This window comes from Lissotriton helveticus, chromosome 6 (genome assembly GCF_964261635.1).
Source record: "Lissotriton helveticus chromosome 6, aLisHel1.1, whole genome shotgun sequence".
NCBI classification, from domain to species: domain Eukaryota; kingdom Metazoa; phylum Chordata; class Amphibia; order Caudata; family Salamandridae; genus Lissotriton; species Lissotriton helveticus.
In genome coordinates this window covers 1,391,024,235-1,391,049,006 of record NC_136067.1, presented here as the reverse complement: position 1 = coordinate 1,391,049,006, position 24,772 = coordinate 1,391,024,235, and the positions used below count along the sequence as shown (strand labels likewise).

Here is a 24,772-nt window from a genome sequence, read left to right as displayed (position 1 = left end):
TTTTTTCTGTGTGCATTTTTCTGCAGTTTCTAATTAGTGAGAACTCGACCCACAGGTATTGGAGGCTTTTCAATAGTAACATTTGTATAGCACAGGGCCGCCATTGTAAATGTAAATGTAGTTGAGCTTATATAGCGCACAGCTACCCGCAGTGGGTTTCCCGGCGCTTGCTTAGGGAACCCTTCCTGGTATTCCCCTGTGAGATAGCAGGGTATCCACAAGGTGAAAGTCAGGCATCCCGCCGCGAGGGGCCGTTGTGGAGATTAAGCAAGCTATTGCCCAGAGTTGCAGAGTGTGAACCCGTGAGTCGAGGAGGCACCGGGGCGAGAATTATCAAGTCCGTGGAATTTTTAGCCCAAGACCCGCCGAGGCGGGGAATTGAACCCTGGTCCAGGACCGATCTCAGCTTCCGGGTCTGCTGCCTCTAACCCCTGAGCCACACTTCTCCACGCCATTTATATGGGGATGGGGATTGTGGGAGATGTAATTGGTTTGCCCAGAATCACAGGATGTTGAGCAGACACCGAGACTCAAACACAAGTCTGCAGCTCTGGCCGTAATGCAACGCCCAGGCAAAAGGCACAAGGTACTTGAAAGCTTGACTCGTCATGGGCTCGAGGTTCCAACAGGACCTCGAGCTGAGTGTGCCAGAGCCACGCTTTATACTCGAGCCTGGCTCGACCTTTCAGTGGCTCGCTCACCTCTAAAGACATTACGATAATTTAAATGAAATGTTTTAAAAAGACGCTTCAGTGCAGGAAAAAGAAAAACAGCAGGAAGAGAAAATCTAGTAAAATAAAATATAGGAGTCGGGGCAGTAATGCAATAAAATTAAAAAACAGGTCAAATTTTTTTTACTGGAGGAGATACGCTAGCAACCAAGATGGCCGCTTAGGCTCCCGGCTCCGCCGACCTCCGTCCCCCGCCGGATGATCCTGCTACTAATCCTGAATTTACACCCTGCCTCCGGGCGTGTGAACTTTGGAGCGATCCCGGGACTTTTACCAGCTCGGTGGACGGAGTTATGTCGAGTTTCAGTTTGGGGCCTACACCAGCTTGTGAGCCGGGGACTCGAGTACTGGCCCAGCCGGGTTCCAGTTGAACAACATCGGCCGCGGGTGATCGTCAGGGTCCGGTCTTTGGATGTGGAGAACTTTCTAAGCCCGATTTTGACGGTGGTTGTTGTTCTGGCCTAAAATCGACAGAGGGTTGACGAGGCACGATTGCGACTGTGGGCGGAGGTCCCTGACCCGAAGACCCGGTTTGCCGCCGCCGGTGTTCGGTGTGTCGGGGTCTTCACTTGCGGTAACGGAGCGTGGATTGTGGCCTTGGTACGCCTGAGTTTCCCTCCGTGACAGTCCGTCCCAATTTTGCCGGTTCCCCCGGGGATGACCGGGCCTCTGGGGGACGCGATCACGGTCGACTCTGAACGAAATGTGGTGGGACGAACTGAGTGTGAACCGTCGATGCGGACTGTCCTGGCAGCTATCGGGGCACTACATTCCCATGTAGAATCCATTGTCCACAAAATGATAGTGATCACATACGGACATGGGTATGAGGGACCGGACCCTGCTCCATTGCCAGATCCTGATTGGCCCATACTACCCACGGTGGTCCTCGCAACGGAAGTGGGCCCTGTGCCACGAGGGGTGTCGGAGCTTCATGCCAGTGTGATGGCCGGCAACCGTGAACTCGGTGCTCTCTACGGATTGCCAAGCCCTCCATCATTGCTTACTGTGTGTGGATTAACTGGTGCCTCTTTTCCGGATACTCTTTGTGGGACCTGTCTATGGGACGAAACAGCGTTTTTTTCCCTCTCCGACACCTCTTCTACGATCGCAGAGACAACGACGTCCGGAGCTCATGGCGGTGAGGGAAGTCGTCGATGTTGATGGAGTTCCCAGTAACTTTAAAACTTTGCCTCAGCCTCGGAAGGAACTTTACCGAACTGTTTATGCATTTTGACTATCCTGCGGAGGCGACAGTCCGTCCGGAAGGGGTTTGCACGACGGATCGGAAGGGTCAAGGATGAGACTGATTATTGGGGCTTAGCACCGTGGGCTTGCTGAAGTGGGACTCGCTACCATTGTATTTACGGGAGGTTGGGTGGTGTTTACTGTTTCCCGTGTTTCGTACTATATCGCTTCTTAACAGAGTTGTGGGTTTTATCCTGGGGGATTCTTGGTTCTGGCGGCGGGGGGACCCGGGGGCCCGTACTGAGGTGTCCTCCCCCACTTTTTCTACCTTTAGTACCTAGTTAGATGGGGCGACAGGCACACTGCTAGTTGGGGACAGGCGCAAGCCATATGCAGGGGTGCAGGGTGGGGGGAGGGGTGTTCGTCTTGTTAGTGTTTTTATTTTTTATGTTTGAAATCCTTTCAAATCCTGATATTATCGGATGGCTTCCCGAGGGATTAGCCTTATTGGTGGGTGGACGGGTCCTAGGGGTGGTTGTGTTATACGAGTTCTTCCACAATGTCATGCCTTTAATTGCTGCAAATGGGTAGCGATCGTTGTTTTGCTCACTTTTTTATAGTGTTGCGCTCGACTACCACTCGATCTTTCCCTATTTTTAAAATCCTGTTCCTAATGGGTGGTGGAATTGTGCATAAGGTCGACAAGGTTGGACTGATATTTACTGTGTTCTATATGATCGCACGCCCTTTATCCTGAGATTTAGCTTTCACCGTACGGATTCTCCGTCTGCTGCTTACCAAATGTTTGTGTAACTGTTGCTTATTCCGTGATGCAAGGCATCTGCCATTGCTTTTTCTTGTTTTTTCAATAATAAAAAGAAATATAAAAAATAAAAAAACAGGTCACATCTAACCCCTTTGCAGCGGGGGTAATTCCCCCGCTGTGCTGGGGGGCGGAGGAGCGCGCACAGCGCCCCTGTGCTCATGACGAACTCAGCTCGTCATGAGGCATGGTGCTCGTGTGCTTATGACGAGCTGAGCTCGTCATGACCACACCCATTTCCCTGGAACCTTCAGCACAGCAGGGGAATTATCCCGCATGTGAGCGTTCCACGGCTCATGACGAGCTCAGCTCATCATGAGCACCTGAGCACCGTGCCTCATGACGAGCTCAGCTCGTCATGAGCACTTAAGGTGTTAAGTCACGGGGCTTGTGGTGTCACATGAGAGGAAATGCTGTATGTCTTTTGCAAGTACACGGATAAAGGCACAACATGCCTACTGGTTATAAGGCACACGCATATTCTGTAGAAATCAATTTGAGTTACACTTTTATGTTGTAACACACTAAAGATGAATTAAAGGATCAAACCGTATACCTTTCAGACGTTTTTTCCTTTTATTTTTTCCTTTTGTTGTAATGGCGCCCCATTGTAACAAAAGTAAGTAAACAGGGAAGAAAAATAAAGCAAGTAATCAGTTGTCCCATTTCTAATTTGCTTTCCATAGGTAGAGAGGCTGTTGTTAGCGGTTATAGCCGCCCACTAGAGAACTGAGCGCCAGTGTTCGAGCCTCGGCATCGGCTCAACATTTGTTGATTATTTGCAAATTACTATTTTGCAATTACAAATAAATAGACAGGGATCCCGCCACACCGGGAGAAAAAAAGACTAAACAAGCATCACGGGGACCCCACTATCCTGCAGTGAGCTGGATGTTGAGGGAGTTGTGTCGCACTGCTGCTGCAATAGTGAGGCGGAGCCCTGTGCCATGCCATGCTGGTGGCGGCGGCCGCAACTGAGAGCCTGTGCTTGAGTGTCCAGCGAAAGGAAGCATTTGCGGGAGGACAAATACTGGGACAGGCGGATTCTGCCGAGGCACGTACCAAATTCTGACCCCTAAGCAGGGCACAAGTCCTAAAATCAGAATAGATATATACTGACTGAAATGGGCCTCCTGTGCAAGGGAACAGCATCACCGAAGGACGGACAGCCCCAGCACGGGCTTGATGCCATCGCAACCACGCACTACAGAGTAAGACTTTTGGTGCGCATGTGCATGATATAAAGGATTACGCGCATGCAAGAGTCTGGACAGGTCATGCAAAAGAAAGTGCGAATGCAGGCAGCCAATCATATGAAAAAAAGCATTTACAAATGCAATAGGACTCGTATTTACGCGAGTCCTATTGCATTTTAAACAAAATTGCAGGTGTCGAAGAAGGCAGGAACAGGAGTGGGTGGGGGGTGGTGGTGGCCATGGAAGTCACGGACTGCGGGAGGGAACAGGGGGAGGCAGGGGAACAAAAGAGTTTCTGAAGTAAAGGGGCTGATAGCCATGGAAGGATAAACATGAAGTCATGGCAGTAAGGAGGCAGGACTAATAAACCAGCGACCAATCAGAATGCAGCATTTCAGAGCCAATCAAAAGCATGGGCAGAAAGTGGGTGGAGCTTCCCCCACAATACTATATACAGCATCTCTCGACGAGACAGCGCATGCGCTGCCTAGCCGAGACCTAAAAAGAATAAAGATGCATGAGTGTAGTACCAATAAATAGCACACACTGGATAGCCAGGCTGATGTTCAGGAAAACGTGCCTCACTTTGCACATGTCAAGATAATCCTCACCTTTTTCTCTACAAAATTATGTTAATTTAATTAATCCTACAAGTTTACATTATTTGTTTTGAATTAGTATATTTTACTAAGATCCACCTCTTTCTACTGGCTGTGAACCTGACGGTTGTTAAACATGCACCATTAGTGAAATAAGAAACTTGACAGTTGTCATATAAACCTGAACGTGGTCCACAGTATTCTAGAAGAGGAACATTGCAGCGTATAAAATCATGCACAATAGGTTTTTCTACAGAACACACATATTTGAGAGTACTTTCTTACCCGATAATCAAGGAAAATGAGTTTTGATGAAATAAAATATTTACCTAAAATCAGTCGATTTACGAGCGGAAGCCTTGATCTATCCACGTGTTCGCGTTTCACTTTCTACCAAATACTCTGCAAATTGTTATCTATTTGTCTTCCTTTAAGCTAAGGCTTTGTTTTTTTCTGTGTGCATTTTTCTGCAGTTTCTAATTAGTGAGAACTCGACTCACAGGTATTGGAGGCTTTTCAATAGTAACATTTGTATAGCGCCATTTATATGGGGATGGGGATTGTGGGGGATGTAATTTTTGCCCAGAATCACAGGATGTTGAGCAGACGCCGAGACTCAAACACAAGTCTGCAGCTCTGGCTGTAATGCAACGCCCAGGCAAAAGGCACAAGTTACTTGAGAGCTTGACTCGTCATGGGCTCGAGGTTCCAACAGGACCTTGAGCTGAGTGAGCCAGAGCCACGCTTTATACTCGAGCCGGGCTCGACCTTTCAGTGGCTCGCTCACCTCTAAAGACATTACGATAATTTAAATGAAATGTTTTAAAAAGACGCTTCAGTGCAGGAAAAAGAACAACAGCAGGAAGAGAAAATCTAGTAAAATAAAATATAGGAGTCGGGGCAGTAATGCAATTAAATTAAAAAACAGGTCAAATTTTATTTACTGGAGGAGCTACGCTAGCAACCAAGATGGCCGCTTAGGCTCCCTGTCCACTCCCTTACATTCTAACAAGGTGAACATGCATCCTTGCTGTTATTTCTCTTTAAACATATTTGCGTGTTTTATTTGTCTGCCAGAAAAATACTTCATGCAGTCTATTTATACTCATGGAATGTCTATAGGCAAACTAGCCAAATACACTGATCTGACACTGGAGATTTTTAAAGCCTTTAAACACTTAAGGGTACCATGGCTAAAGATATGACTTTATAGCTACATAATATTGTCATCTCCTACTTCACATGATTTACTTGCTGGCGACAAGCTCTGTGTGATCATGGTCCTACTTAAACTTGGGTGCCACTGAAAAGTTTGATGAGAGTCTTTCATTGTGGTCATAGAGGGGGAGTTTGGTGTGGAAAGTGAAAGTGGGCCGTAAAGTATGTTTTGTCTAATGCAATTTTTACCTTTACAACAGCCACAGTGGTTCCCGGCAGACACAATAAGGAGAGAGAGCCGAAGCCTCCTACCTTATTCTGGCGAAAGGGTGAGACAAGGCACCAAAGGCCAGCATGTGTTTGGGCATTTCCTTCACCATGTGTTTGAGTATTTCCTTTGCCTCAGAACATTTTATCTTTTGGTTTCTATGAATGCGTAGTCAACAAAACCATTAATTTCTTGACACCTGTCTCTCTCTATAACTAACTACACAATCTACTCTATCATACATTGTCTTATCTTACTGCCTCATCCTTCAATGGATTTTACCCAAGAGTGATTACATCATTATGTTCTTTGAGTTTTGACAATAATGTTTCGAAGGTTTGTTGACTTCCAATGAATGCTGTTTCATTAAGGTTAATAAAGGCTATTAATTGATTCATTCTTTAAATAGATGATTATTTACAATGTATATTGCTCAATACAGCGTAGTTTATGCAATGCTACCATATACTCATAGTCAAAATGTATGAGGAAGATATTATGTGAATCACTGCTGTTTCTTTCTTTTTTGATTCCAACATTACCAGCTGAACTAGCCATTCACACTCTCAATTTCAAAGACACCATAATGTTCTGGATAAATTATAAATTCCAAGCAAACCTTTGAAACTGTTTATCTCATCACCGCCAGAAAGCAAGCTTTCTCTTAATGAAGTAGACCAGACTGATGGCTTGTACAAACTTCAACTGTGCAAAAGTAAATAGGACTTTCCCTGGCTTGGTAAATGCATATTTAATGCTAGCACCCATCTTAATGTCATTCACAAGTAGAAATAGGGTGTTCTTTACATATATTGTAAAAAGAAGTCTATGAGAATTATGATGCCTTTTATAATACAAGATGTGGAATGCAACGTTTTCTGAAATATCTGGAGTAAATTTGATGCCCTCTGCCAGAGCCTCCAAACTCTACCATCACTCTTACCAAGATCTACTGACTTCATTTTAATCTTTGTACCCCTTAATGATAACACCAGGACATGGTATTGATAGACCAGAAATGTGTCAGGGACTAGATTGGTAGGAAGGTCGAGGATCAAGACTGCATTGAAGTACCAGAGAAGAAGCTCATTCCAGTGTTGAAGCTTTGCACCCAAAGTTGCCATAATAAATGGGACTACTCTTCAAGAGTAACTTTTAATGCATGATAAATATTCCTTGGTACATAAGAAGCCTCCTCCATCTCTGCTGACTTAGGCCCAGTCGCTTGAGGAGCTTGTGGAATCCTGCAAGCTTCATAAGATGTCACTGGACAACCAAGGTCTTACAGGAATGCTAGAGAAATCTCAGGAAAAAACACACATGCGCACACCATGCAATGTGTATCTAGTCTGTAGTCTTTTGAAAACTCTTAGATTATCATATTCAGAAGACTTTAGTGACTGTTGCAACTTCACACATTCTGAATATACATTCAGGTGGAAGAGAACACCTGCCATGGGATTCAGTGAGCTTTTTAGCTCACTACCTCTGACATTCCCCAGACGCGATGTCGACTCATCAAAATCTGCAAAACTAAAAACGTTTATGTGGACTTCATTATTTCCCAGGGAAGTTTTCCAAAGATGTATTCTGAACAGAGGGATACTCAATCCAAAAGAAAGGGCAATACTGAGTGAATATTTGGCTAGCCACTGTACCCGCATGTACCCAGGCATATATAAATATATTTCAAAATGTATCTCTATATAAATGTATGTATCTATATATACACATATATATGTGAATGTGTGTGTGTATACATTTATGATATACACATAATACATATATATTCAAGCATGTTTTTGTTATAAAATGGTAGGACAATATTAATAATTTGATATCCTCAAATACAAAGTTGTGGGCAGAGCAGGAACATGAGCCTCAGTAGTGGCGGCTGGAGTTGGCCTTAATCTTTGTTGAAGTCATTTTTGGATTCTTTACAGCTTCCTGTATGCCTTTCTCGACACCGCATGAGACAGCGGAGTTTTTCATTGATTCTGAGCATCCCACATGATATTGCTGGAAGAGTATGCGTAAGTAAAAAAGTATTTTAATGGAGGAATTGGAGAAAGGTATTTGGGTCTTTCAGTTGCCCTCCATGCATGTTCTCTAACATTGGATCCACTATAAATGTTATTTCCCACACCCTGCTCCCAATCCTTATGTCTGGATTAGACGTCATTCCTCTTTTAGTTTCCCCATTTAATTTCTGGCACTTCCTACCTTACCTACACAGCCTACAAATAAAGTGTAAATAAGTTCAATTGGTATAGATCTTCATACGGTATACAACGTTTACAACGCAACTTTTACAACGCACTACCATTACAATGAAACTTTTACAACGCAACAACCATTACAACGCATACATTTACAACGCATGTTTTTACAACGCATATACCTTTACAACGCATACCATTACAATGTAAGTATTGGCAAGTATATAATTATATTTAAAATGTTATAGGTTTGGGTTTTTGGGTAAAGGGGTACTTTTAGGGTTCAGGGCTAGGTTTGGGTTTTTGGGTAAAGGGGTATTTTTAGGGTTCAGGGCTAGGTTTGGGTTTTTGAGTAAAGGGGTATTTTTAAGGTTCAGGGCTAGGTTTGGGATTTTGGGTAAAGGGGTATTTTTAGGGTTCAGGGCTAGGTTTGGCTTTTTGGGTAAAGGGGTATTTTTAGGGTTCAGGGCTAGGTTTGGGTTTTTGGGTAAAAGGGTATTTTTAGGGTTCAGGGCTAGGTTTGGGTTTTTGAGTAAAGGGGTATTTTTAGGGTTCAGGGCTAGGTTTGGGTTTTTGGGTAATGGGGTATTTTTAGGGTTCAGGGCTAGGTTTGGGTTTTTGGGTAAAGGGGTATTGTTAGGGTTCAGGGCTAGGTTTGGGTTTTTGGGTAAAGGGGTATTTTTAGGGTTCAGGGCTAGGTTTGGGTTTTTGGGTAAAGGGGTATTTTTAGGGTTCAGGGCTAGGTTTGGGTTTTTGGGTAAAGGGGTATTTTTAGGGTTCAGGGCTAGGTTTGGGTTTTTGGGTAAAAGGGTATTTTTAGGGTTCATGGCTAGGTTTGGGTTTTTGAGTAAAGGAGTATTTTTAGGGTTCAGGGCTAGGTTTGGGTTTTTGGGTAATGGGGTATTTTTAGGGTTCAGGGCTAGGTTTGGGTTTTTGGGTAAAGGGGTATTGTTAGGGTTCAGGGCTAGGTTTGGGTTTTTGGGTAAAGGGGTATTTTTAGGGTTCAGGGCTAGGTTTGGGTTTTTGGGTAAAGGGGTATTTTTAGGGTTCAGGGCTAGGTTTGGGTTTTTGGGTAAAGGGGTATTTTTAAGGTTCAGGGCTAGGTTTGGGTTTTTGGGTAAAGGGGTATTTTTAGGGTTCAGGGCTAGGTTTGGGTTTTTGGGTAAAGGGGTATTTTTAGGGTTCAGGGCTAGGTTTGGGTTTTTGGGTAAAGGGGTATTTTTAGGGTTCAGGGCTAGGTTTGGGTTTTTGGGTAAGGGGATACAGGGTAAATAAAGAGTAAAATTAAATTTAAATTAAATTAATTAAATTAAATTAAAATATATGAATTTTACTTAATTTACATTAAAAAAATTATTATATACTTACCAATACTTACGTTGTAATGGTATGCGTTGTAAAGGTATATGCGTTGTAAAAACATGCGTTGTAAATGTATGCGTTGTAATGGTTGTTGCGTTGTAAAAGTTTTGTTGTAATGTTAGGCGTTGTAAAAGTATGCGTTGTAATGTCATACATCCCTTCATACACATTGGATATTTTTTGGCTCGCTATTTTTAACCACATCCATATTTCTACATTTACATGCACATGCTTGTCATACAATTTAAGAGATTGCATCAGGTAGATAAACTCACCTTCTTAAACGTGGGCACTGCTAAACACTTTGATGAGGGTTTTTCATTAAGGAAATGGTGTTGTGTGGATAATGGAAGTGGGCCTTGGAGAACGTTTTACCTCATGCCATTTTTTACCACTTCAGCAGCCACGCTGGCCCACCCGAGAGGCAATAATAAGGCAGGACAACAGCTTGCTACTTTATTCTGGCGAAAGGGTAAGTTACACAGGATTTCAAAGGCCACCATTTTTTTTAGTACTTTCTTTGTCTCAGTACATTTTATCTACTTGGCTTCTACCAATTAGTGGATGGCCTGCTTTTTAATTTATATATAAATTATGTGGGTTCCTTTCTTACACAACACTACTACGATTATCCAGTAGTTAAAGGTAACCCCATTCCCATTCTCCTCTACGCTGATGATGCGGCCATCTTATCACAGACAAGGAGGGGACTAAAAAGGCAGTAGAGACTTTCTCATATTACATGAGGGAAAGGGGGCTACACGTAACTGTTTCTAAGACATTTACCATGTCATGTGGACCGAACAAACGTAGAGCACCTTGTCGGATCACCCTTGAAGACAGGCGTGTGGAGTTAGCGGATATATGCTGCTACCTGGGAGTGCACTTCGATAGACAGGGCACATGGAAGCCCGCTGTAAATGCGAGGGCTCTAGCATTTAATAGAGCAACTGGAGCACTCTCAAACTTTGCCAAAAAGCTAGGGTCTAGGCCAGCAAGGGAGCTTATGCAAATATTTAAAGCGAAATGTGTCTCAATTGGAACCTAATGGGCGGGCTTATGGGGATCACAGTCTGTGGAAACTATTCAACGTATTGAAAACAAGTTCCTCCGATACCTATTGGCAGTGCCGATGAGCACATCTACATATGTGCTCCATGCCGAACTTGCCCTACATCTTATTTCAGACATCATAAAAATGGCGCCGATCCTACTCTGGCATAATGTCTGGACCAACCCGGCCACAGAATTAAATAGAAATATTATAGAGGATTGTTTGGTCTGTGATGGAGCAAAAAACATTACATGGTTTTCTTATATAAAAAATCTTGCATTTGAAATAGGTCATCCTGAATATTTCTCAAATCCAACTACCATGGAGTTTATCTCAAGATCTGTTCTAAAAAAAAACTCTATTAGAATATCTTGAAATGAAAAGATGGAAGGAAGAAAGGACCAAGATAACCGTCAGCAACCATGATGACGTTACACTGCACAGGGACATCCAGTTATACCTCGTAGTAGACCAACCTTTTTTTTATCGCAGGCTCCTAACATGTTTCCGTTTAGAAACTTTCTATAGATTAGTAACCCTGCCTCGATGTAATGATTGGACGAGAGAAAATAGAATTTGTCCCTGTGATGAGGCCTCACTCCAATCAAATATTCATTGTATCCTTTATTGCACCCTCTATAGCCATCCGAGGCGGCAAATCTTGAGACCTCTCTTGTTATCTTGGGGTGTAAGAAACTCTAGAGAAGCATATAATAAGTTAAGGACTCTGGAGGATTATTATACTATCAACACTGTAACTCTGTACCTGAGAGCAATACTAAGACTGAGAAGGTCTATTATAATTGACTAGCTCTAGTTTGTATTACTGTATCAATTTTTAACTTTTTAACTAGTTTGAATGTACTCTTTGAACTCCTAAATGTTCCCAAGAATTTTTATTGTACTGTACGATTAGCTTTTTTTAATTAAGAGTGTAATTGATAGGAATTTTAAACTGTGATTTTATTGTATTTGCTTTTATGAATTGTTTATACACTTCGAATAAAGCTCTTTGAACTTGAACTTGAACTTGGATGGTCTACAAAGCCAATCTCATCCCTTGCACTCTGCCCCGTCTAAAGAAAAACTGTACAACCTCTTCTTTACAGTATCCTAATCTTATTGAACTCTGGGTTGTGAGATGACTGTTTTTGCAGGTTTATCAATGGCAAATGAACACTATTTTTGCAAGGATTAATAAAGGCCACCAATCAATTCTTTACATACATGACTATTTACAATGCACAATTTGCAAGGCAGTTTATCTCTCATCCTTTCTTTCACTCCTCCAACCTATTCCACACTCCCTTCACATCCCTTTTCTGCACCTACGCAGAGTAAATATATTTATCAAATCACAACCACTATTCAAGGTGAGTTTGCAACTATTCTGCCATTAATACAGAGATTATATATATTTTTACTTGCTAGATCTGCAGACCGTGTATATCCACATCACCATTTGCAAGTGCCTAAGACATCATCTGACAGTTGTACTGTTCACAATCCATTACAAAATAAAAGTACCCCCTTTTTGTTTTTTTGTAAATAGGGACAGCACTTTTGAAATAACAGGGACACCATGTTTTCCAGTCCAATGGGAAGTGTCAATCCAATTTCACACACAAACTCATTGTTTGATGTTTGCAGAGCTCTTTCCCTCCCTCCCTTCTTGGTATATGACATCAGCAGAACCCCTCTATAGCCTAGTGGACCATATTACATGTTACCTTTTATGTATTTTCTTATTTTACATATTTACTTTAAGGTAATAAACTTGAAAAGATTGATTTCAAACAGACAAATGTTATTAGCAATAGTAAGTAAAATATTGGAGTATACCGTTTAGTTGCCTGCAGTGAAATAAAAAGTAATGCTTGATTATGATGAATATGGAATTTTAGAAAAAATGCTGTCTGTTAGTAAACACATTCTTCTTATATGAGTAAGGGAGTGTCCAAGCTGTTCACTCAAAGGTTCAGCTGACATTTATTGGATTTAGAATATTTACCTTTTTCAACTCTCCTCTTAACTTTTTGTGCTCTGTACAGAACTTTACACAGTTTGGCATGGTGGAAATTATCTTGCCAAATTCGTTGCAGGGTCCAAGGTCTTGCTGGAATCTGAAAAAGTATTTTCAAGGGAACATTTGGCTAAACCATAACTACATAATGGTGACTGCATTGTGTGGTATACATGTGTGTGCTGTATATGTATATATATATTTGCAAAGCACCTCCAAAACAAGGGAGATACATACGAATATATGTATATATATATATATATCTATATAAATATATATATATATATATATATATATATATATACAGGAACACCTCCTTCCTTAAAAAGAGAGAAGCCACAGCGGGGGATCAGGTTGGAGGAAGCTTTAATGAAACACACTCGGCAAATGCATTTCGGCAAGTTATTGCCTTCTTCAGTGCCCGGTGAGTGTTTACCAGGAGGCAAGTCCCTTCTCCCTTTCATTTGTCCTCCTCACCGCTGATTAGTTACACCCTTGCACCCTATCCCATGTGAGTAGGTGTGTCCTTGTTGGATTTGGCCCACCGTGTCGCAGCAGACCACAAGTCCCAGCATGCCCCTTGGTGGTGCCGGGCTAAGCTGGAATCAGGTGCATATCAGGCAAGGCATCCGGACCTCGGGAAAATTGGGATTACAGCCACTGTCCTGGATAAAGTTCACCAAAGTCCTCCTTGTGTCCCCACACCGCATAAACCATGCCGCCTGGAATCAATTGCGCGAGGGTCCGACTGACAGTGCACCAGACCCGGTGTGAGGAAACATTCCCTCAGCATCGCGTTCTTTTCTTCCTGGATGGCAGGTGGGCTCCAGTCTTCCGATAACTCGGATCAAACGGAAGAGCAGCCGCAGCCGCCCACGCCAGTGGAGATGGAGCCTCTTGATAATGCGGGGGCTTCTTAAACGCGGCACAGGCAACCGCGTTGTAGCTATACAGGAACACCTCCTTCCTTAAAAAGAGAGAAGCCACAGCGGGGGATCAGGTTGGAGGAAGCTTTAATGAAACACACTCGGCAAATGCATTTCGGCAAGTTATTGCCTTCTTCAGTGCCCGGTGAGTGTTTACCAGGAGGCAAGTCCCTTCTCCCTTTCATTTGTCCTCCTCACCGCTGATTAGTTACACCCTTGCACCCTATCCCATGTGAGTAGGTGTGTCCTTGTTGGATTTGGCCCACCGTGTCGCAGCAGACCACAAGTCCCAGCATGCCCCTTGGTGGTGCCGGGCTAAGCTGGAATCAGGTGCATATCAGGCAAGGCATCCGGACCTCGGGAAAATTGGGATTACAGCCACTGTCCTGGATAAAGTTCACCAAAGTCCTCCTTGTGTCCCCACACCGCATAAACCATGCCGCCTGGAATCAATTGCGCGAGGGTCCGACTGACAGTGCACCAGACCCGGTGTGAGGAAACATTCCCTCAGCATCGCGTTCTTTTCTTCCTGGATGGCAGGTGGGCTCCAGTCTTCCGATAACTCGGATCAAACGGAAGAGCAGCCGCAGCCGCCCACGCCAGTGGAGATGGAGCCTCTTGATAATGCGGGGGCTTCTTAAACGCGGCACAGGCAACTGCGTTGTAGCTATACAGGAACACCTCCTTCCTTAAAAAGAGAGAAGCCACAGCGGGGGATCAGGTTGGAGGAAGCTTTAATGAAACACACTCGGCAAATGCATTTCGGCAAGTTATTGCCTTCTTCAGTGCCCGGTGAGTGTTTACCAGGAGGCAAGTCCCTTCTCCCTTTCATTTGTCCTCCTCACCGCTGATTAGTTACACCCTTGCACCCTATCCCATGTGAGTAGGTGTGTCCTTGTTGGATTTGGCCCACCGTGTCGCAGCAGACCACAAGTCCCAGCATGCCCCTTGGTGGTGCCGGGCTAAGCTGGAATCAGGTGCATATCAGGCAAGGCATCCGGACCTCGGGAAAATTGGGATTACAGCCACTGTCCTGGATAAAGTTCACCAAAGTCCTCCTTGTGTCCCCACACCGCATAAACCATGCCGCCTGGAATCAATTGCGCGAGGGTCCGACTGACAGTGCACCAGACCCGGTGTGAGGAAACATTACCTCAGCATCGCGTTCTTTTCTTCCTGGATGGCAGGTGGGCTCCAGTCTTCCGATAACTCGGATCAAACGGAAGAGCAGCCGCAGCCGCCCACGCCAGTGGAGATGGAGCCTCTTGATAATGCGGGGGCTTCTTAAACGCGGCACAGGCAACCGCGTTGTAGCTATACAGGAACACCTCCTTCCTTAAAAAGAGAGAAGCCACAGCGGGGGATCAGGTTGGAGGAAGCTTTAATGAAACACACTCGGCAAATGCATTTCGGCAAGTTATTGCCTTCTTCAGTGCCCGGTGAGTGTTTACCAGGAGGCAAGTCCCTTCTCCCTTTCATTTGTCCTCCTCACCGCTGATTAGTTACACCCTTGCACCCTATCCCATGTGAGTAGGTGTGTCCTTGTTGGATTTGGCCCACCGTGTCGCAGCAGACCACAAGTCCCAGCATGCCCCTTGGTGGTGCCGGGCTAAGCTGGAATCAGGTGCATATCAGGCAAGGCATCCGGACCTCGGGAAAATTGGGATTACAGCCACTCTCCTGGATAAAGTTCACCAAAGTCCTCCTTGTGTCCCCACACCGCATAAACCATGCCGCCTGGAATCAATTGCGCGAGGGTCCGACTGACAGTGCACCAGACCCGGTGTGAGGAAACATTCCCTCAGCATCGCGTTCTTTTCTTCCTGGATGGCAGGTGGGCTCCAGTCTTCCGATAACTCGGATCAAACGGAAGAGCAGCCGCAGCCGCCCACGCCAGTGGAGATGGAGCCTCTTGATAATGCGGGGGCTTCTTAAACGCGGCACAGGCAACCGCGTTGTAGCTATACAGGAACACCTCCTTCCTTAAAAAGAGAGAAGCCACAGCGGGGGATCAGGTTGGAGGAAGCTTTAATGAAACACACTCGGCAAATGCATTTCGGCAAGTTATTGCCTTCTTCAGTGCCCGGTGAGTGTTTACCAGGAGGCAAGTCCCTTCTCCCTTTCATTTGTCCTCCTCACCGCTGATTAGTTACACCCTTGCACCCTATCCCATGTGAGTAGGTGTGTCCTTGTTGGATTTGGCCCACCGTGTCGCAGCAGACCACAAGTCCCAGCATGCCCCTTGGTGGTGCCGGGCTAAGCTGGAATCAGGTGCATATCAGGCAAGGCATCCGGACCTCGGGAAAATTGGGATTACAGCCACTGTCCTGGATAAAGTTCACCAAAGTCCTCCTTGTGTCCCCACACCGCATAAACCATGCCGCCTGGAATCAATTGCGCGAGGGTCCGACTGACAGTGCACCAGACCCGGTGTGAGGAAACATTCCCTCAGCATCGCGTTCTTTTCTTCCTGGATGGCAGGTGGGCTCCAGTCTTCCGATAACTCGGATCAAACGGAAGAGCAGCCGCAGCCGCCCACGCCAGTGGAGATGGAGCCTCTTGATAATGCGGGGGCTTCTTAAACGCGGCACAGGCAACCGCGTTGTAGCTATACAGGAACACCTCCTTCCTTAAAAAGAGAGAAGCCACAGCGGGGGATCAGGTTGGAGGAAGCTTTAATGAAACACACTCGGCAAATGCATTTCGGCAAGTTATTGCCTTCTTCAGTGCCCGGTGAGTGTTTACCAGGAGGCAAGTCCCTTCTCCCTTTCATTTGTCCTCCTCACCGCTGATTAGTTACACCCTTGCACCCTATCCCATGTGAGTAGGTGTGTCCTTGTTGGATTTGGCCCACCGTGTCGCAGCAGACCACAAGTCCCAGCATGCCCCTTGGTGGTGCCGGGCTAAGCTGGAATCAGGTGCATATCAGGCAAGGCATCCGGACCTCGGGAAAATTGGGATTACAGCCACTGTCCTGGATAAAGTTCACCAAAGTCCTCCTTGTGTCCCCACACCGCATAAACCATGCCGCCTGGAATCAATTGCGCGAGGGTCCGACTGACAGTGCACCAGACCCGGTGTGAGGAAACATTCCCTCAGCCTAGTGGACCATATTACATGTTACCTTTTATGTATTTTCTTATTTTACATATTTACTTTAAGGTAATAAACTTGAAAAGATTGATTTCAAACAGACAAATGTTATTAGCAATAGTAAGTAAAATATTGGAGTATACCGTTTAGTTGCCTGCAGTGAAATAAAAAGTAATGCTTGATTATGATGAATATGGAATTTTAGAAAAAATGCTGTCTGTTAGTAAACACATTCTTCTTATATGAGTAAGGGAGTGTCCAAGCTGTTCACTCAAAGGTTCAGCTGACATTTATTGGATTTAGAATATTTACCTTTTTCAACTCTCCTCTTAACTTTTTGTGCTCTGTACAGAACTTTACACAGTTTGGCATGGTGGAAATTATCTTGCCAAATTCGTTGCAGGGTCCAAGGTCTTGCTGGAATCTGAAAAAGTATTTTCAAGGGAACATTTGGCTAAACCATAACTACATAATGGTGACTGCATTGTGTGGTATACATGTGTGTGCTGTATATGTATATATATATTTGCAAAGCACCTCCAAAACAAGGGAGATACATACGTATATATGTATATATATATATATATCTATATAAATATATATATATATATATATATATATATATATATATATATATATATATATATATATATATATATATATAAATGTAGAGAGAGAGAGAGAGAGATAAAGAGAAACAGAGATTGAGATAAATTTAGATATATCTCGGACGAGAGATAGGCTGAAGTCTTCTCCTGACATTTGTGGGTATCAAACTACAAGAAATGATAAAAGCTGCCTTTTCTAGACAAATCACATTACAGGTTAAAACAATTCCATTTTCTAACATCCTGTGATTATCTTTCTACCTATCCAAGAGTTGGGTCTGTAGGCTGATCTGAGAAAAGAGGGGTTGTAATAATGTTTAGTGCAGTCAGCTTCTGAAGTCTTTTTTGCCTAATGGCTTTTTTTAAATCATTCGCAGCTACCCATTTGGCCTGCCACAGGTGCAATGGCACAAGGGAGCACCCACATGGTTACGCTCATACATCATTCGGCTGGGAGAGAGATGGTAGGTGAGAGGGGATGCTAGTAACTGAGTTGGAACCATGCCTTGAATGTTTCCCTGTCCTCCCATGCTAGCGATGAAGAAATGGTCTATAGTGTAGTTATTCAGCATGACACCTAACATTCACCTCTTCCTGGTCTTTCTAATAATGTCTTGACCAAAAATCACTCATTGCTATTCATGCTCACTCATCTTGGGACACATTTTTCAAACAACATTTTTCCAGTGACCTTGCAGTACTTTCTACCTGAAACATAATATATGTCTTGATTGCTTGAAACAACGTAGTTATTTTCATATCACCTGCAGCAGTGCCCCAAACGATAAAAATTTGGGTTAGATAAGATAAGCTTCTAAGATTTCTGTTTTGCCTTGAACTTTATGTTGGCTGTTTTTAAACATGCCTGTCCCTAGAGATACCACATATAAGGGGACAAATGGAATCCCATGTTTGTCCTGGTAATATCCATACCCTCTAGGATACTCTGACCAAATGGCAATTCCAGGAAAGACCTAGTCCTACCTTTAGCATCTACATAATAGACATCATAACAAACACAAACTAGAAATACTTAAGAACATACTAAAGAACATTTTAACCAATCCCTCTCAGACACATTCTAGTTTCATTTTCTATGGCAGACCCATCAGACCATGGCACCTCTCAATATGTCAAGAATACCCAGCATTCTCTAAGGACTATCGTTATGCCAGAGATTTGTACCATCAAGGATGCCCAAAACATTCCAAGATGTATTGTCCCAGGGCCGTTATGTTACTAGGGGGTAGACCACAAGTTGCCAAGAAATATTACCATTATGGGAGGGCCAGTATTTTACCATGGGTGGGCAATGTGAATCCTCTAATGGATGTAACAGGTTGCCAGGAATCATCAACACCAGTGTCTCCGACACATTGATTTTTCCCCAAGCTATAAATGCTAGCTGTAGAAACACTTTTTTAAACATTTCCTGTACAGGGAGCATGTTTCTTTCGTCTATCTAAAAAGAAGCCCCCAAAAAGGCACATGTAAATAAGCAGGATTCATTTGCAAAAAATAAAAAATACATTCATACACAAGCATGCACACTCACACGAATGCACACATTAAAGTAGAATTAAATCCACAAAGAAAACAAGTAGAAAACATATAACTCCTGTTTTTTTTAAACTAAAAATCCATACTTATTTTCCAGTTGTGGGCATCTTTCTCCACCAAGGTAGCATCGCCCTACAGACATAGAAAGTACAATGGTCCTTTGAAGGTTTTTGAACTGTTCAGCACCACATTTGATTTGCTCAAATCTATTCTGTAGATTAGGGTCTTGTAAAAGGCTGGCAAGAATCGGTTGACGAAACTATAAAGAAATAAGCAAGAGCTTTCATTCCCTCCAGCATTCCTTGCATCTCTCTGAATGATACGTGGCATGTACCAAAATACTTGAATCTACCTCTGTTGATTGCTGGATCTCATGGGTCAAAAGAAAGATTCTACCAGGAGTAATACCGGATCACTTTCTCCATAGACGTATTGGTCTATTTGAACTGCCTTCAATGGCTTCTCATCTAATGCATACTGAATGCTCCATTAAGAATCCTTAAAGATGACAGTAATTGTACTAGGAGTTGAGATACATGCCAGTGTGTACGGGAAAGAAGGAACCTCTGAATGTTGAAGAATGGAAGATATGGTTGCAAAGTGATAACCTTGTGCCCTCAGCATGTTTTGCAACCTGTAGCTTCAGTAAAATTTCCCTTGAAGGTACTGCTATGAAGTGCAAAGGTCAACATAGGTGTGTTATAACTAGATGATGTGGAATTCTCTTCTAATGTTAAGATCCATTCAACGTGAGTGAAGTTTTAAAGATTACTGATGCCAGTAGCATTCCAGGTAAATGCTATTTCATCTGCTATTCCACATGATGTCATAAAGACTACTTTGATGATTATGTAGCCATTCCTTACTTAAGCTGACTGATTTGGGAAGTGTGGTCTAGTGATAGGAGAGGGATCATTTGTGGAGGGCAAAGATGGCGGTTACTGAAGGTATAGGGTTGTGCCTGGCTCTCTTTTGTGTGACAGAATTACACTGTGGAGCAGCTATGCAATGTTCAGTGTAATTCTGTACAATGCTGAGGGAGACTGGTTAAGTAAGAGGGGATGTCAGTTGGGGGAATTATTTGTACATTTTTGTGTTTCCTTTATCCTCCATGTATGTATTTCTGTTACATTATTTGTGTGAGACACATTTAAAGCTGGAATCTGAAGGAACATCGTCCAATTTAGAATATTCAATTCAGGATGCTGAGCTTTGCTAAGATTAAATACCTTCAAGCTAACCATTCACAAAGTAACTGCTGCCACAAAAATTTAGAGATACGCTGTAAAAATGAGATCCTTTGATGAGCGAAAAGTCCTGTAGCAGGATAGCCATTCACATCTTTGCTATGTGCATGCAGAAGAGTGGCAAGATTCTTGCTCTTCATAAATTAAAACACAAGTTTGAATTGACAATATTAACTCAAAATAAATATATAAGTTTACAAGGTAAAAAAAACGTACCTCTAAGCCAGGCAAAGAGCCCTAGCATGACAAGTATACAGAGCTTCTATTTTGGGTAGCACATCTGTATTCTGTCTGATTACTGGAGATACCAAATCAGTTGAATTAAACAAACTCTGATTAACTATGAAATGCCACTGATCCATTGTAAACAAAAGCAATATATTTCAATTTTATTCTCTAAAATACTTCAACATATTTAGATTTAAATTTATTCAGATGATCTGTCTGAACTGGCAGGCTATAAGGAATAATTTCAACTTTCCTTTTTTCTCTAAAAATACAATATGAGCCAATCATAATCTTCCAACACATGCACCATAAATGCCCATTTTAGCATTTCATTTTATGTAAGTCAGGATGTGTTTTTACCAAATTTCAAAATGGATTACTATGCTATTTTCATTTCTCAACCACTAGATAATGACATTTTTTCAAATAGATGAAGGATTCATTATCTTCCTTCTATAACAAATGATGTCAAAACTAATGGCTAACTGGGTGTCACTAACGTTGAAGTTTCCAATACTGACCATCAAAATATTGGCATCAGCTGGTCTACACGAAGGAGCACATTTAGGAATGACAGCAAAGCTCACCAACTTATATCTTCAATGTCCAAATTCCCATCCTGGAGATGCTTACATTTGTTTATGTCCCAATTTGTCTGGATTGACAAAAGTGTGAAGAGACAAAGAATTGTGATCCAATATAAACCTAGGGTTAAATGAGATACCAAGGGTCCACAGACCGCCTGACTCGCGGGGGTGCAGTGGTCTTCCGAGCGCCCTATTACAATTAGAGTGGTAGGACCGCCGATGGCCTGCAGCAGCAGCCAGGGAACCGCTGTTCCCTGGCAGTGCTGCAGTGGTCTTGAGCCCACAATATGCTTAAAGGAACTGTTGCAGTCCCGCCAAGCATATTTCAAGTTTCGTCTCTGCCACAATATTTCATGGTGGTTCCTCCTCCTTTACATGGTCATTACATGCCATACTGTGCAGGAACTGTTTTTGCCGTTCCCATTGTTGTGCCCATTTTCTGAGGCGCTGCCATGAGAACGTCAAATAATAGCCCGCCAGACACAAAAAATACTCGTAATATGGCGGGTGGCCTGACTATGGGTTTGGCAGTGCAGCTGCGTGGCAGAACCGGCACTGCACTGCCAAACTCATAATCAGGCCCCAAGATGGGACATAGGAGCTTCGCTAGCAAGGATCATATCTATCCGAGATTTTTTTTTATGAGAGGCAGGAAAATATGTAAACCCAATTTCTGTCATCTGAGAATATCGCCAGACATCCACCAGAGCATAATATTCCATTACTTCCAACAAAGCAGCCCTAGCCATTTCCTTTGAGCTATAGGTGCTTCTCAATGAAGAATTTAGCCCTCGACTACTAAAAGAGGAGTCTATCCATGGGTTAAGGATGATGTTGAAGTCCTCTAAAATAATCTATGGTTCTGACCGCTGATGTAGCTCAGAAAGCAGACTATTAAAGACCACAGGATCATCAATGTTGGCCTCATAGAGTACACATGGTATAATGCGTAATTGGCTCCTCTTGACTGTTGCTATGAGCCATTGTCCACTCAAATCTATACAGTAGTTTATGAGTGGCTAGCTCTTATCCCGAGCCAGTAGGGAATTCCCTCTCTGAGAGAAGTGAAACAAGCTGAGGCTAGGACTTGATCCCAGCAATCATCCAGAAGAGAGGCCTGTTTATTCAAGAGCTGAGTTTCCTGTAGGCCAACTAAATGTGGATGAAGATAGCACCTCTTTAATTAATTTTCGCTTATAAGAAGCCTACATTTCATTGATATTCCACGAAAGAATATGAAGATGCTGGTCAGTACCACACCCCAGGCTAAACCTTAACATTCTTGATCGAATAACATGCACACATTGACGGAGAACAACAGCACAGAATAATTATTGGTCCTCATTTTACCATCCACACCATAAGGCCTCATTTTTTTCCCACAACTAGACCAAACATTCCAACAAAAAAATCAGTATAAAGACAAAAGGGATCCCAGACCCTGGCCCCGCCAGCAGCCCCGACCCCCAGCCTTCCCCCAAACCTATCCCTTCCATGCAAAGCCCAGAAACAGGGGTGACCACCCCCTGTCAAAAGAATACCCCTAGCACTGTAGTAGACATGAGTACAATCAACTCCCCTCCCCCGGAGCACCCCAGACCAAGGATGGATGGGGTAAAAGAACTAATGGGGCAGGGCAGAAACCGCCTGAGACACCCGCCCAAGGGACCCAAAATGTTTTCCCCCAGAGCCATCATTAATGAATAAAGAACCCTCATGAAACCTTCATGAAATCAAATCGAAGTGCCAGCTGACCCTGCAGACCTAAAGCTTCCATTAGCAGAGATAAATAAAAAAAGTAAAAAGGGAAGGCATACCCAAGAAACTAAGTAAACCACTCTCTAACAACCTACAAGGAAAAAGAATCAAGAAGAAAAATACAAAACAGAATCAGCCAGATCCATTAGTCTCCTTAATTCCCCCCACCGATTTGGTCAAGAGCTCCTCAACCTCAGGCTGTTAAAAACATGAATACATTTGCTCCTCGTATTGAATGCACAGGATTCCTGGCTCCAGTAATGAAACCGAAGCTCCAAGCTTTGGAAGTGCCGGGATATGCTCTCTCAGCTGCCAACGCCGAACTACAGTCTTATGAGAGAAATCTGATGGAACAAAAAAAGTCCTCTCCAGCCTCTTTCACTGGTGATTTTGGACAAGCAGCCCTGTTTATCTCCTAACGGAGGAAGAAGTTACCCACATATATCAGGATGGCAAGTAAATACAGAGGATGTGAGAATGGATAGCGATGGGCTCTCTGAATCATGCTCTTCCATGTCCCAGTCCCCCAGTGTAAGAAAGGCGTCCCTAAACAGCCAAACTATATACTCGCTAGTATTGTTCCTCTGACCCCTCGAGGATCCCCAATATCCTGAGGTTATTCCTGCAAGACCTATTTTCCAAATCTTAGACCCTTGATGAGAGCATTGTCATGAGATATGGATCTTGATGCTCCCAAGACAGTTTGAAGGCTTTCCTTAACCTTCTCAACTTGCACAAGTTGTGAGTTCAGGGTGTCCATATTTGTAGAGAGCTTCCTTTAATCCTAGGGTTATATAAGATCACAATTCTTTATCGAAGAAATAGGCTGTTATCTTTCCGGGTCCGTGATAGATCTAATGCATTTACTATTTCTGGGATTAAGAACTCTCAAGGGGCTATTGTGACCAATCCTGCCCTTATGCAAGAGGAGTTCTACAGAATTTATCATAAGTGGTAAGACTCGGTATTGGTCCCTTCCACAGACCAGATCATTCAGTTTCTTCGGGTCCACCATCATTGGAGACTGTCTACTGCACAGTAGCATAAGGAAGAAGGTCAAATATCGGCCTCTGAAGTGTAAGACGCTATTGGCTAGCTGTCACGAGGCAAGGCCTGTGGCACCGATCAACTTCCATTGGATTTCTATGTTAGTTTGTCACATCTTGTAGTACCGGTTCTCCGTGATCTATTCAACTCTTTTGAATTACTTGGGCAGGTTCCTGGGTCATGGACTGACACCAACATCGTCATCTTTCCTAAGAAAAGGAAAGATCCCTTTCTCGGTGGTTCATATCAGCCAGTTCTTTGATTAATGCTGATTCTAAGATTTATACTTAGATTTTAGTAAACAGGCTTGCTACGGTTATTTCTGATCTTGTTGATGAGAATCAACATGGTTTTGTTCCACAGCGGGATAACACCACCCATCTCAATATTGTTATCACTGCTCTTGAGGTAGGCTATGCTCGGGGAAATCTGGTCAGAGCAATAATGTTAGACGCTGAAAAGGCCTTTGAAAGGGGCTCATGACCTTATTTTTAAGGGTTTGGGCCGCTCTTTATTGCTTTGATTCAACAGCTTTACCAGAATCTTAAGGCTAGCATTTATGTTCAGGGTCTTCTACCAACCTAATTTAGATAAATCGTGGCACCTGTAATGTGATGTCCACTTTCACCTTTGCTCTTTGCGCACTATATAGAACCTTAAATTCAAACCCTCAAGAGCCTGGGGAATACTGCTTTGCTGCGGATCCATCAACTTGAGTTCAAACTGCTTGCCTATGCAGACAACATTCCCATCATGACCTCTGCCCCAGAGGATTCATTGGCAGCTATTGAAAAATTGGCTAATGAGTGTGGGGCTATCTCTGGGTACAAACTTAACCTTGATAAGACCCTAGTCCTCACCAGCACTGTCCCTTCTTTGGATGATAGGCGATTGGTCAAGTCGGTGACCTACCTGGGGATTTAAGTCTCTGTGAAAATGGAGGATGTAAGGGAATCTAATTATGGCGTACTATCTGGCGGAACGCAGGAGATATTGAGTAAGTGGCATCATTTTCACATTGGTCTAATCTGTCAATGCAACTTAATCAAGATGATTATTCTCCCTTGCTACCTATACCTCTTTCTGGCATACCTTTG

At 43.4% G+C, this 24,772-nt stretch overlaps 1 protein-coding gene across 2 annotated transcripts in view; it reads left to right on the top strand.

The window, feature by feature from the left end:
- Positions 1-24,772, top strand: part of LOC144761756 (uncharacterized) — a 238,703-nt gene that overhangs the window by 98,038 nt on the left and 115,893 nt on the right. Inside the window, exons 4-7 of one of the 2 annotated variants that reach the window (XM_078647009.1) lie at positions 5,956-6,024; positions 7,907-7,996; positions 9,945-10,016; positions 17,626-17,712. The exons of the other annotated variant lie outside the window; for it this stretch is intronic. Coding sequence (XP_078503135.1) covers positions 5,956-6,024; positions 7,907-7,996; positions 9,945-10,016; positions 17,626-17,712 — 318 coding nt within the window. The remainder of the gene's footprint in view (positions 1-5,955; positions 6,025-7,906; positions 7,997-9,944; positions 10,017-17,625; positions 17,713-24,772) is intronic. 2 annotated transcript variants of the gene reach the window in all.